The sequence below is a fragment of the Ips typographus genome, linkage group LG2 (genome assembly GCF_016097725.1).
Source record: "Ips typographus isolate SLU linkage group LG2, UJ_Ityp_2.0, whole genome shotgun sequence".
Taxonomy (NCBI): domain Eukaryota; kingdom Metazoa; phylum Arthropoda; class Insecta; order Coleoptera; family Curculionidae; genus Ips; species Ips typographus.
Genome location: NC_138423.1, coordinates 3,600,339 through 3,612,665, shown reverse-complemented (window position 1 = coordinate 3,612,665; position 12,327 = coordinate 3,600,339). Strand labels below are relative to the sequence as shown.

General features: G+C 35.4%; 1 protein-coding gene across 2 annotated transcripts in view; it reads right to left on the bottom strand.

The window, feature by feature from the left end:
- LOC145724453 (acetylcholine receptor subunit alpha-like 1) overlaps nt 1–12,327 on the bottom strand; it is a 40,282-nt gene that overhangs the window by 10,081 nt on the left and 17,874 nt on the right. For both annotated transcript variants that reach the window (XM_081972739.1, XM_081972740.1), the window contains exons 2-5: nt 11,353–11,547; nt 8,891–8,935; nt 6,222–6,331; nt 5,604–5,784 (exon numbers count right to left, since the gene is read on the bottom strand). In XM_081972739.1, coding sequence (XP_081828865.1) covers nt 5,604–5,784; nt 6,222–6,331; nt 8,891–8,935; nt 11,353–11,544 — 528 coding nt within the window. In that variant the 5' untranslated portion in view covers nt 11,545–11,547. The remainder of the gene's footprint in view (nt 1–5,603; nt 5,785–6,221; nt 6,332–8,890; nt 8,936–11,352; nt 11,548–12,327) is intronic.

The following is a 12,327-nucleotide window of genomic DNA, read 5'->3' as shown; positions in this document are numbered from 1 at the left end:
ACATTCTACGTCAATGAGAGAATACTCAGAGTTGTTCTAGATATCGGCAAGGACAAAATACATCTTCTCAGCGTCTACGCCCACGAGGAAATTGACACCTTCTACGAGCACCTGCAGGATGAAATCAATAAAATACGCAATGAGGAAAAATCCTGATTATAGGGGATTTGAATGCCAGAATTGGAAACTCAATCGTTGATGGCATAAAACAACGTTTCAATGAAGCACACGTCAATAACAGCGCAGAAACTCTGACCACATTCGGCGCACAGAACGAGATGGGAATAAATAATCCATCAGCGAATATTGTCATGGCAAAACTACAACACAATTAAAAAAGAAGGTACCAACTATTTACGTACTGAACATGGAATCCATCAATGATCCCACCGTGAAAGACTTATACGAAAAAAGACTGACCCAAAAGATCAGAGAACAGCCAATCCTGGATCAGGGCGACGTGGAAGCTAGTTGGGAAAAAGTCAAATACGATACAAGGAAGGAACAGAGTGCAGGCAGAAATACGGCAAATAAAGACCGAATACTGGGAAACATTCACTGCGAATATGGAACACGACCTCTATGGCAGCCAAAAGAAGATATGGGGATTGATAAGACGAAGGAAACGCGAAGTCAACGAATATGTAACAGTAACTACTGTACTCCCAACAAATGTTCGACGAAGATGAGACTCAACACCAGGAAAAGCCAGCAATGGCAGAAGCAACTACCCTTTTCACCCACGAACTAGTAGAAAAATATACCAAGGAACTAAAAAACAGAAAAGCCCCAGGAATCGACGAATTGTACAACGAATAACTGATAAAGTACGGAGGTAAACCACTAAGCGAACAACTAGCCAATCTTTACCAGAAGATCTTAAATGAAACAACTAGACTAACAAGAAAAGCATCACAATCCCTATCTTCAAAAAAGGCGACATGAAACAATTAGGAAACTACAGAGGAATAACTCTCCTAAGCGCCGTCATGAAACTATTCATGAAAATCATATGCAGTGTCATCTCAGAACAAATATCCTTAATGGAAGGGATTCAGGAAAAACAAGTTTACCACAGACGCCATATTCATCATTCGACAAATGGTCGAGAAATCAATCGAATATGAGAAATTTGAACACCAATACAACGACCAGAATACTTGTGAACAACAGCCTGACCCAAGAAGTGCCCATATCAACAGGAATAAGACAGGCAGACTCATCATGAACGAAATAATAAAAGACGTTAAAAACGCGGGGCATGGTTACAGAACTAACAAAGGAGAAATAACAATACTGTGCTATGCGGATGACGCAGTAATTGTATCAGAAAACGAAGATGAGCTGCAGAGACTACTTCATCAATTCTACCTGACAGCGAAGCGCTACAATATGTCGATTGCGATAAACTAGACAAAATCACTAGTTGTAGCAAAAGAACCTAGAAGATGAAAACTAGCTGTTAACGACGAAATAGTAGAACAGGTGATGTCTTTCAGATACATTAAAACAGGAGATCTGAGGTAATGAAAGCTACGTAACAGAATACCCAACCAAGAAATAAGACGAATCTGCGACATACAGGACATTGTAAGATTGACGAGACAGAGACGGTGAGAGTGGAATCAGCACATCAACAGAATGGAAGACAATAGAATTACTAAAATTGCGAGAGACAGAAAACCACACTCTAGAAGACCGCCAGGCAGACCACCAAAGAGGTGGAGGGATAGCTGGATGTCGACGTCGCAAGGAACTCCTTAAAGCTGGAAAAACAGGCTGAAAGCCTATTTCAAAAAGAAGAAGAAGATATTTACCTTGGTGCAGCCAGATTATTCTATATTTCCCGAAATTATCATCTTTCATCATTTTCCACTCACTTTGTAGGTAGTATGAGTAGCTCACTCATAAGCAATTGGTTTGTGAATATGATTAGTTTTGGGTAAAGTGAATTGAGTATGCGATAAGTTAGTGTAAACATTTAGGGAGATTTCTCAATTCCGCCCTTAGTAGCCACCTTTTTTAGGAACTCTGCAGCTTTTCCAAGCAGGTTGTAATTTTAATTGATAAGTCGCGTTGTTAGTAAAATTCAAAAAACTGAGGTGTTTAACCGAATTTTGATGGGTTTTCGGGCTTATAAGCAGTTATAGTCAATCTGTCAAAACAAAAGAGGAGAATTTTACAGAAACACATTTTACATTTTCAGAAAGGTCAGAGAAGGAATAAAAAGTTTATTTAAAACTAAGCACATAAAATTGGATATGGTTACAGCTATCAGATCGATGCAGGTTAAGAGTTTGCAGAATTTGCATAGTTGTCATAAAAATAGTTTGTAACATGAGCAAAATGATGTTAGTATGACTATACAGGTCTAGGTTGGTATTCCCAAAATTGCATATTATTAATAACAGTAACTAAGGAGAACTGAATACTTCCAACCTATTTGCACAGCAATATACAGCTTAGAAGTCTCACATATAAACACCCATAAGTGAATATATGGTCTTGAAAACTTTTGCTAGTTAATACTTCTCAAAATTTATATGACCCAGCTTTTGAAGTTCTATTGTCTTTATGGTGTTAATGACTTAGAGAGAGATACGCCACATTCTTCTTGATGGTTCATGATTCAACTCCATACAGCATCCTCATCCTAAGTTCCATTAACTCGGTTTTCTTAAAATTAATTTATTTCCCTAAAAGGTGTATTTAAAATTTCTCGTTAACAAGACGGTGTCATCAACATCTATCTATCTTTAAGCGGGGGTTCTACAGTTTCTGCCGCATCCCGCATTTAGATCGTCAAACTCTCTTATCTCTCCATAAATTCTCCTGAATTGCTCTATATCTCATTGTTTGCCTAACTCAGCTTATCCATGTAGTTGCTGGTCTTCCACGGTTTCTTTTGCTTTCTGGAATGTACTTTAGAGCTCGTTTGGGTCACCTATTCTTGTTTATGCGTTGTACGTGCCTATTCCATATTAACTATCGAATTTCTCTTCTTTCTAAGGTTCTATGAATTCTATTTGTTTGCCGCCTAATTTCATTTTTCGAAATGTGCTCTCTCCTTGATATGCGACAGGCTCTTCTTAGGTAGTTCATCTCCACACAGTCTATCCTTTTTGTTATTTCTGTCATTTGCTAGCATTCTGTCCCATATGTTAGGATAGGCTCTACAACTGCTGTATAAAATGTCTTCTTAGTTTTTAAACTAATTTGGTTGGACCAAAGTAATGAGTAATATGTATCGTTCTCTGACCCTGTTGTGCTTTGCGTTTTATGTCAGGTCTTGTAGATCTTTTACTCGAGATTATGCTTCTCAGATATTTATATTCTTGGGCAATTTTTTTATTTTTCAAAACTCTAGATCTTGATCTTTGCCCCCCTCTCCTACTCGCATATATTCCGGTTTTCTCATGTTCATGCTCATACCCGCATTTTCCATATTCTTCCTTTAGTAGTCTGGATCTTCTTTGCAACTAGCCATTATTACCAAGTCATCTGCGCGTCGTCAAACAGTAATCATTGATTTTCAGACTCATCCTTGAGCATTTACACTTGGATGTATATTTTGAACAGGATAGGGGAAAGGCAGCATCCTTGCTTTAGACTCTTTGTGACATTACATGGTTTTGAAAAAGTGTTCCCTGTCTTAACTCTGCTATGCAGGTTCTTGTACATATTCTGCACTGCTCTTATATATGTTTTACTAAGATCCGTCTTCCTCTCTCCTAATAACGTTAATCCCAAAAAGCATCTTTCGCGGTATCCAAAGTGTCTTTCTCTAGTCTTCTGTGAATGATCTTTAAGAACAACTTCAAAATGTGGCTCGTAATCCAAATTGTGTTTTGCTTATGTCTTCCTCTAGTCTTCTGTAAATGATCTTTGGCTAACTGGACGTTCTCTTGGGTTTGGGGACAAAAGTGGATGATATCCATTGTTTAGGAATGTCTCCCGTATCATAAATGCGGTTAAAGAGATCCAGAAGTATCTACATCAACTACATCATCACACCAAAGTTGGATAAGCTCTATATGATCAGCCATGGATCATAGTTTCCAAGGCGCATACTATTTTTGATTTTAACATTTTTAAGTGAACACCTCTTGGTTTATATGGAGACACCGCTGGAAAAGAACGTTAATCCCAAAAAGGGTCTCTTGTGTTTCAAGTTCTTCGCGGTATCCAAATTGTGTTTTGCTTATGCCTTCCTCTAGTCTTCTGTAAATGATATTTGGCTAACTGGACATTCTCTTGGGTTTGGGGACAAAAGTGGATGATATCCATTGTTTAGGAATGTCTCCCTTATCATAAATGTGGTTAAAGAGGTTCAGAAGTACCTACATCAACTACATTATCACACAAAAGTTGGATAAGCTGTATCTGTATATGATCAGTGCCGGTACGCTTTGGATCATAGTTTCCAAGGCGCATACTATTTTTGATGTTAACATTTTTAAGTGAACACCTCTTAGTTTATATGGAGACACCGCTGGAAAAGAACGTTAATCCCAAAAGTCTTTCGTGTTTCAAGTCCTTCGCGGTATCCAAATTGTGTTTTGCTTATGCCTTCCTCTAGTCTTCTGTAAATGATCTTTGGCTAACTGGACATTCTCTTGGGTTTGGGGACAAAAGTGGATGATATCCATTGTTTAGGAATGTCTCCCTTATCATAAATGCGGTTGCAGAGATCCAGAAGTATCAACATCAACTACATCATCACACTAAAGTTGGATAAGCTCTATATGTATCTGATCAGTGCCGGTACCCCTTGGATCATAGTTTCCAAAGCGTATACTATTTTTGATTTTAACATTTTTTAGTGAACACCTCTTGGTTTATATGGATACACCGCTGGAAAAGAACGTTAATCCCAAAAAGAGTCTCTTGTGTTTCCAGTCATTCGCGGTATCCAAATTGTGTTTTGCTTATGTCTTCCTCTAGTCTTCTGTAAATGATCTTTGGCTAACTGGACATTCTTTTGGGTTTGGGGACAAAAGTGGATGATATCCATTGTTTAGGAATGTCTCCCTTATCATAAATGCGGTTGCAGAGATCCAGAAGTATCTACATCAACTACATCATCACACCAAAGTTGGATAAGCTCTATCTGTATCTGATCAGCCATGGATCATAGTTTCCAAGGCGCATACTATTTTGAATTTTAACATTTTTAAGTGAACACCAAATTGTGTTTTGCTTATGTCTTTCTCTAGTCTTCTGTAAATGATCTTTGGCTAACTGGACATTCTCTTGGGTTTGGGGACAAAAGTGGATGATATCCATTGTTTAGGAATGTCTCCCTTATCATAAATGCGGTTAAAGAGGACCAGAAGTATCTACATCAACTACATCATCACACCAAAGTTGGAGAAGCTCTATCTGTATCTGATCAGTACCGGTACGCCTTGGATCATAGTTTCCAAGGCGTACACTATTTTTGGATTTTAACATTTTTAAGTGCACCCTGCTTGATCCTAAGACGAATGAGTATCTTAATAAATAAATATTATCCTTGAATTGCTGAATAGGCAACATGTTTGACTCACTGTTATAACATCGAACACTTAACGAAAATACACGTCAACAGTGTACCCACTTACCAAATATCCATCGTACGTCCAACTTCCAAACTTCATGAAACAAGTTTGTTCGTCGAAGGGAAAATATTCCACATCGATTTCGCAAAAGGATTTATAGATAGCCGGCGGTTTCCAAGTCACTTTGCCCGTGTGATGGAGGATCGCTTTGGTCATGATTGTTACTTCGTAGTTTCCGTCGGCACTAAAAGGAAAAAGAACTTATGGTTTGCGAAGATAAAACTGTACGAAACTGCCAATTTATTGGTTGAGCTCAAGCTGAAAATATCAGTGCGCATTTAGGTATACAGTGTGTTTCATAAATATATCAACCAACAAGAGCTCTAGAGAAAAAACGCAAAAATTTGTAGAAACCATTATTTGCTTTGTAGAATGTGACAGGAACTAGCTACTTCTGTCACATTCTAGCAACTATTCTCTTTAAGAATTTAGTTCCCTGCTTTCAAGAATTAGGGCCCAGTTGTCCTCTAGTGCTCCCGAAAATGTGTCTTATAACCCAAGCAGTGTTACATAACTTATTAAAGGCATAAGAAAAGCAGGGGAGAACCCCTCGATGCCGTAAAATATTTCAAACATGCAAAAATTTGCTAGACAGATTGTTTAGGATACGGCTAAACTTACTTATTATACAGGACAATATCCGGTAACCATATGTGTTCAGAGGGAACGTGCAAAATTTCCACTCCTCCATAATCGTCTGGATTCCATTTTAACTTATAGTCGTTCCATTCCTATAATTTTATTTAATTTTAAATAAAGGTTCGACATTTTTTTTTATATTTGTTCTGATTTGTAATTCAACTTAATAGAGAAAATGCAGTGGGACAAACTTAAACGAGTACTATATACAATGTATATTGGGTTTATAAAACAGTTTAAAAATGAAATAAATAACTGAATGATTATTACATACAATTTTAGTAAATTAAATTTGATTTTTATTTAACTAATTTAACTTTTAAACAATTTATGATTTAATTTTTGCCATGTTATTAACCCTGATTCTACTCTATTCTGGAATTAATTTCATCAGACAGAATGACAGGACACTTTGACAGGCATTGTGTATTATTTATTTCCAATTTATTGAAAAGTGATGTTATATGGAGTTAGGTTTAGAGCAGTCCTCAAAACGTCTGATTCCTGATTTTCTAATAATAATTAAAAAAAATAGTTTTCTGAATTTTAAGAGACTAGACAAATCAATCCTACTCCGTATCTGGAATAGAATATTCAAGGTTCATGTAGACGAATGGTGGAATCACAAACATATTTTAGAACTATTCCTTATAGCCATATTACTTAATAACATTTTTGTTTCAAACATATGTATCATTTTTGGTTTTCCAGATACCGTACTTCGCATTCTTAGTTGGTCAACTAGTACTTACTGATGACCGTGTAACGGACAGAGAAACATTAATAATTGCATGCGCGAGACAAAGACGGAAAATCTAAAAAAAAGTTCAAGTAGGTGAAAATTTTGCTGCAATGTTGTCAAATGTCTATTCGACGAATTTTGTGATTCATTTCCATTAGAAAATATAGAAGAATCTAACTTAACCTCAAAGTGAAACAAACAGGGACAATCACATAAATACAATAAGTATTGTACAGGGTTGCCAACTAAGAACGCGAGTTGTTGTAACTAGGAAATCAAAAAAAAACATCGAATATATTTTCGTGGTTCCAGCGTTGCCGCATTTACATGAAATCAGTGGCAACAACGGATTTTTGTTCGACAACCCTAGTAACTGATGCTATTTTTTGATTATGTTGCTTATTCTAGACAGTTTTTGTCAGTAAATGTTGTCGTTTTTAAGATATCGACTTTAAACATTGTAGTTTTCACTATTTGTAAGGTTATAACAGTTTGAAGATAAAGCAAAACGGTTTACATTTTTCTATCTTCCTTTTTTGAAAACTAGGTTATGATGGTATATTCCAAATAATGAAAATGTGAAGTTTTTGAAAAATTTTGTAAATACCATCTTAAGATGAATATATTTCAAAAAAGTAAGATAGGTTATAGGACTTATAAATTGTAGTTTCTCATAATATTTTAACAGAAATAATAGCTGAAAGGTATTAACTAAATCATAATTTTACGTTTTTTACTTGTAACTTAATAACAATTCGGAAAATCCTGTGCTTACCGCTTTATAAATCCACTTACAACATTTCAGTACTCCCAAAAAATAAAAAGAGACAAATTTACATGCAAACTACAAAGCGACCGTACTTTATTAAAAGTGGCTTGCTTTTAAAACGTTCCGTGATTTACTGCTTGACTTATACCATTTTTCAGGTTTAAATCACGAAATGGAATATAAACTTATATACGTTCCCATATCTTGTACGTCATTAATTAATTCATTTTGTTGTCAAAACTCTTACATTATTCTGTACCAGATCTAGAAAAAGTTGCGGAATACGTCATTGTGATATAACCTGGTCAATATGTTTTCATTCGGTATTTCATACAGTAATACAGTAAATGGCATCCAAATAAACATAACATAAGATATGCCGATGACACGGTTGTAATTGCAGAAACTCCAGAAGATCTTCAGATACTAATTAGCTTTTAATTCCTTAACAACAACAAATATAATTACCTGGGAACTGTTATCAACGAAAATAATGATAGTTCTGAAGAAATCAGAATCAGTGTGGAAAAAGCTAGAGCCACGTTTACTAAAATGAAGAAAGTGAAGGTTCTGAGGACGAGATCTAAGCCTTAAGCTTAAAATTCGCCTTGTGACATGTTACGTCGTCTGTCAAAATGATGGGCAAAAGATCCATAGAAAGAAGAAGGAATTGAAATGACTCAAAAAACAATCTATATGAAACACAAAAGTTGATAATGTTTTATTCAAAAATGAATAAAATCGAAAATTCGAAAAATATATTTTTTAATAATCTCAAATGAAATGAAAAACTGGATTTTCGAAAGGGCAGTGTATAAGTCTCCTTAATTGCGCAACTTTCTAATTCAACAGGCTTCGTATTTCTTACGGTTTCAAAAATCCCCATGCAATAATGCATCCTTGATTGGTCACCTTGTATACTAAAAATCAAACTAAATTACGATGACAACACAAATTCCAAAGGTGTATGCCACAACAACATTACTTGAGCAGTTTAAGTGATTTGACACACTTTTTTTACACTAGTGCCAACAATTTACTTGTCTAATTTACTTTGACTATTTGTATATACCACGATTAAGTATAATCACAGTAATAATATGTTTTCTAATCATACAATCTTAAAACATGTTGTATTACCTGTTCCACCCAAACATTCGTCGTCATGATTTGGCTCTTCAGATTCTGAAATAGAAAAATTGACAATGTCAATGTTATATAAAATTTTTTGCTTAAATAGTATAGGTACTGTTATGGATCTAAAGGTTCTAAGAAAATCAACGCAATGTTTATCCATTTTAGATGATAAACTTATTTGGCCAGTTGGCTCCAGTATAACTCTATGGCCCAAGAAACAAGGGGGCAAAGAAATGCGAAGAACACAGAAGCTTAATGCTTCAACAGAAACTAAAGCTTTTTCTTAAGGTTATCCATCGCAGAATATACAAGATATGCGAAGAGAGAGTAGCAGACACACAATTTGGCTTCATGAAAGGAGTTGGAACAAGAGAAGCATTGTTCAGTATACAAGTATTATTCCAATGGTGTAGGGACATGAATTGCAACATTTATACCTGCTTTGTGGACTACCAAAAGGCGTTTAACAAAGTCCAACCCCAGAAGATGATACAAATGCTGAAAGGCACCGGAATGGATGATAAAGACCTCAGAATTATACAAAACCTGTACTGGAACCAGACAGCCACCATAAAAATCAACGCTGGAGATGAAACAACAGAGACCGTTAACATTCTGCGGGAAAGAGATATTTAAGGAGGCTCTGGAAAACGTTGATAATGGCATTCTTGTAAAAGGTGAACTGCTGAAAAATATCCGATATGCAGATGATACTGTCATATTTGCAGATAGTATAGAAGGTCTACAACAGCTAATGAACAAAGTAAATGAAGTAAGTGAAAGATATGGGCTAAAAATGAACATCAACAAATGGTCATAAGTAAAGAAATTGACAACTATTTATTAAAAATATACCAATAGAACGGATATCCAAACTTGATAAACGAACAGTGGGACCACTCACAAGAGATCAGATGTAGAATAGAAAAAGCAAGAGATGCCTTCATCAAAATGTCTAAGCTCTTCAAAAGCCATAACCTCAAATTAGACATCAAAGAAAAACTCCTGCGCTGCTATGTGTTCTCCATATTGTACTATGGCATGGAATCCTGGACATTGACCGAAGCTACACAAAAGAAGCTCGAAGTCTTCGAGATGTGGCTATACAGAAGGATCCTTAGAATATCATGGGTAGATAGAGTGACCAACGAAACAATATTGGAAAGAATGGGGAAGGAAAAAGAGGTGATGAAAACGATTAAGAGAAGGAAACTGGAATATCTTGGACATATAATTAGAAAGGACAACAAATACAAACTCTTAAAATCCATCCTTCAACGAAAAGTGTTTGGAAAGAGAGGCCCCGGAAGAAGAAGGATATCGTGGCTCAAGAACCTAAGGACATGGTATTCAGTATCATAGCCAGGATGGTCGCCAATATTCGAAACGAATAGGCACTAGAAGAAGAAGACACTTGTATCTAATTAATTATTATAAATTTAATATAATCATATTCTCAGTTCTAACTGACAAAAACTAAAAATTGTCAGAATTAATGACAATTGACAACAATATCACGGTGACGTTGTTTAATGATTTGAAACGAGAGATAAAATCTGATTTTAAACAATGAAACTTTAAACGATGTCATGACAAAAGTGGTAAAATTGACGAGTGTTTAATAAGTTAGAATTGTGATTTTTATATAAAACTGGCAAACTTAATCCTCATTTCATTGTAATTCATCAATTTTTAACTTGAAAGTCATGATTTTAACTATATTGTAAGTATGAAATTTAAATTTGGAGGCCAAACTATGACTTGGTAGAATTTTTACTTTATTATAAATTTTGACAATTATCAATTTAAAAATGTTACAATTGTGGTCATTTTCACTTCAGATTTTAAAAATACTGTTTTAAAGTTTCAACTCTGTATCAATTTGACCTAACCTTTTAGTTTGGATTTTGATTTCTCGTCCGTAAATTTAGATGAGAAAGTTGTAAATATTCTTAAATTACTTTTTATGTTTTACACAAGAAATTTGTGGTACAGATATTTTGCAGACACTCTAACACAACAATAACAATTATTTTGCAGATGAGTGATCTATCTGCTCTGCTCACATTTAACTCATTCGCCACTCACTTATTAGGGTCATATAAGCACCTCATTCAAAAGCAAATTTTTTTAGAATCAGATTAAGCTTCTCTTTTTCACAAGATTTCTGAATTCTGCTCTTAAATTTTACTCTGGTAGACGACCCCATTTTTCCTGTATGTTTTTAGTTGTTACAAGTATCATTACACAATAAAAAAAATAAATTTTCCTAAAAGAATATTCCTCTCGAAAATAACTATATTCGAACTATGTCATCTCTACAATTTGCACCCTAAAAACCGCAAAACTGTTGTGGAAACTTAACTCTAAAGCGTCATTCACACTAAAACCACTTTACCCTTTTAAACCGCATGTTTGGGGTTTTGTTCCACTGTAAATTCGTGGATAGAAAAAAAACTACTTACCACATCAATTAGCTGGGATAGTTTCAGACCCATTTTGACAGTGAGCCGATCAGAATTGTTCCCGACCGGTCGAATCAGCCTGTTGTAATTGCTTAAAAGATCGTCGTAGAGTCTTTTTGCGTCCGGATTTGCGTTGAATAATCCCACTGGCCATGTCGTTAGTACGACTAGGATTGCTAACAGGCACTCCATTTACTACAGTATAAAGAAAAATACTATTAGTTTTTTTGTCAGATAGAATCATAAAAGGTTTAGCATTTCAGCTCCTTTCTTTATATTCTTCTACTTACTTGATGCTGATGAGCATCAAATGCTAAATAAAAACTTAGGAATAATGTACAGGTATCACTCAATCAAAAAGTAGCTTTGTTGTAATATACTATAAATAGTCGTTGATAATATTAGGTAGTAGTATATTATTCAACGAGCATGACGGCTTTACGAAGCGAAGTTTCAAATTATTGGAGACATAAACAATACAGTTGGTATACGTCAAGGGGACAGCCTAAGCCCACAGATATCATTAACATCATAATGAACAACATAATAAACAGAGTCCTGGGCAATACGGAAATAACAGTTCTACGCTATGCAGAAAGCCGTTCTAATAGCCGAAACCGAAGACATTCTGCAAAAACTACTATATGCCTTCAACAAGGAAGGCAGGAAATGAAACGTGGAAATCTCGAAATCAAAAACAAAATTGATGACCATTGCAAAAGACTCAATAAGATCTAAACTAGTAATTGATGACGTACCGATAGAGCGGGTCATGGATTTCGATTACATGGGTTGCATGATCTCCAGCCGAGGAAATTTGGAGGAAGAAGTCAAACGAAACGTGAATAAAGCTGCATCAATTTCCGGCCATCTAAAAAGCATTTGGCGAAACAAACAGATAACAATTCAGGGTAAGTCACCAGTAATGACCTACGGAGCAGAGACAGCAGCTGATATATCGAAAACCAAAAGAAC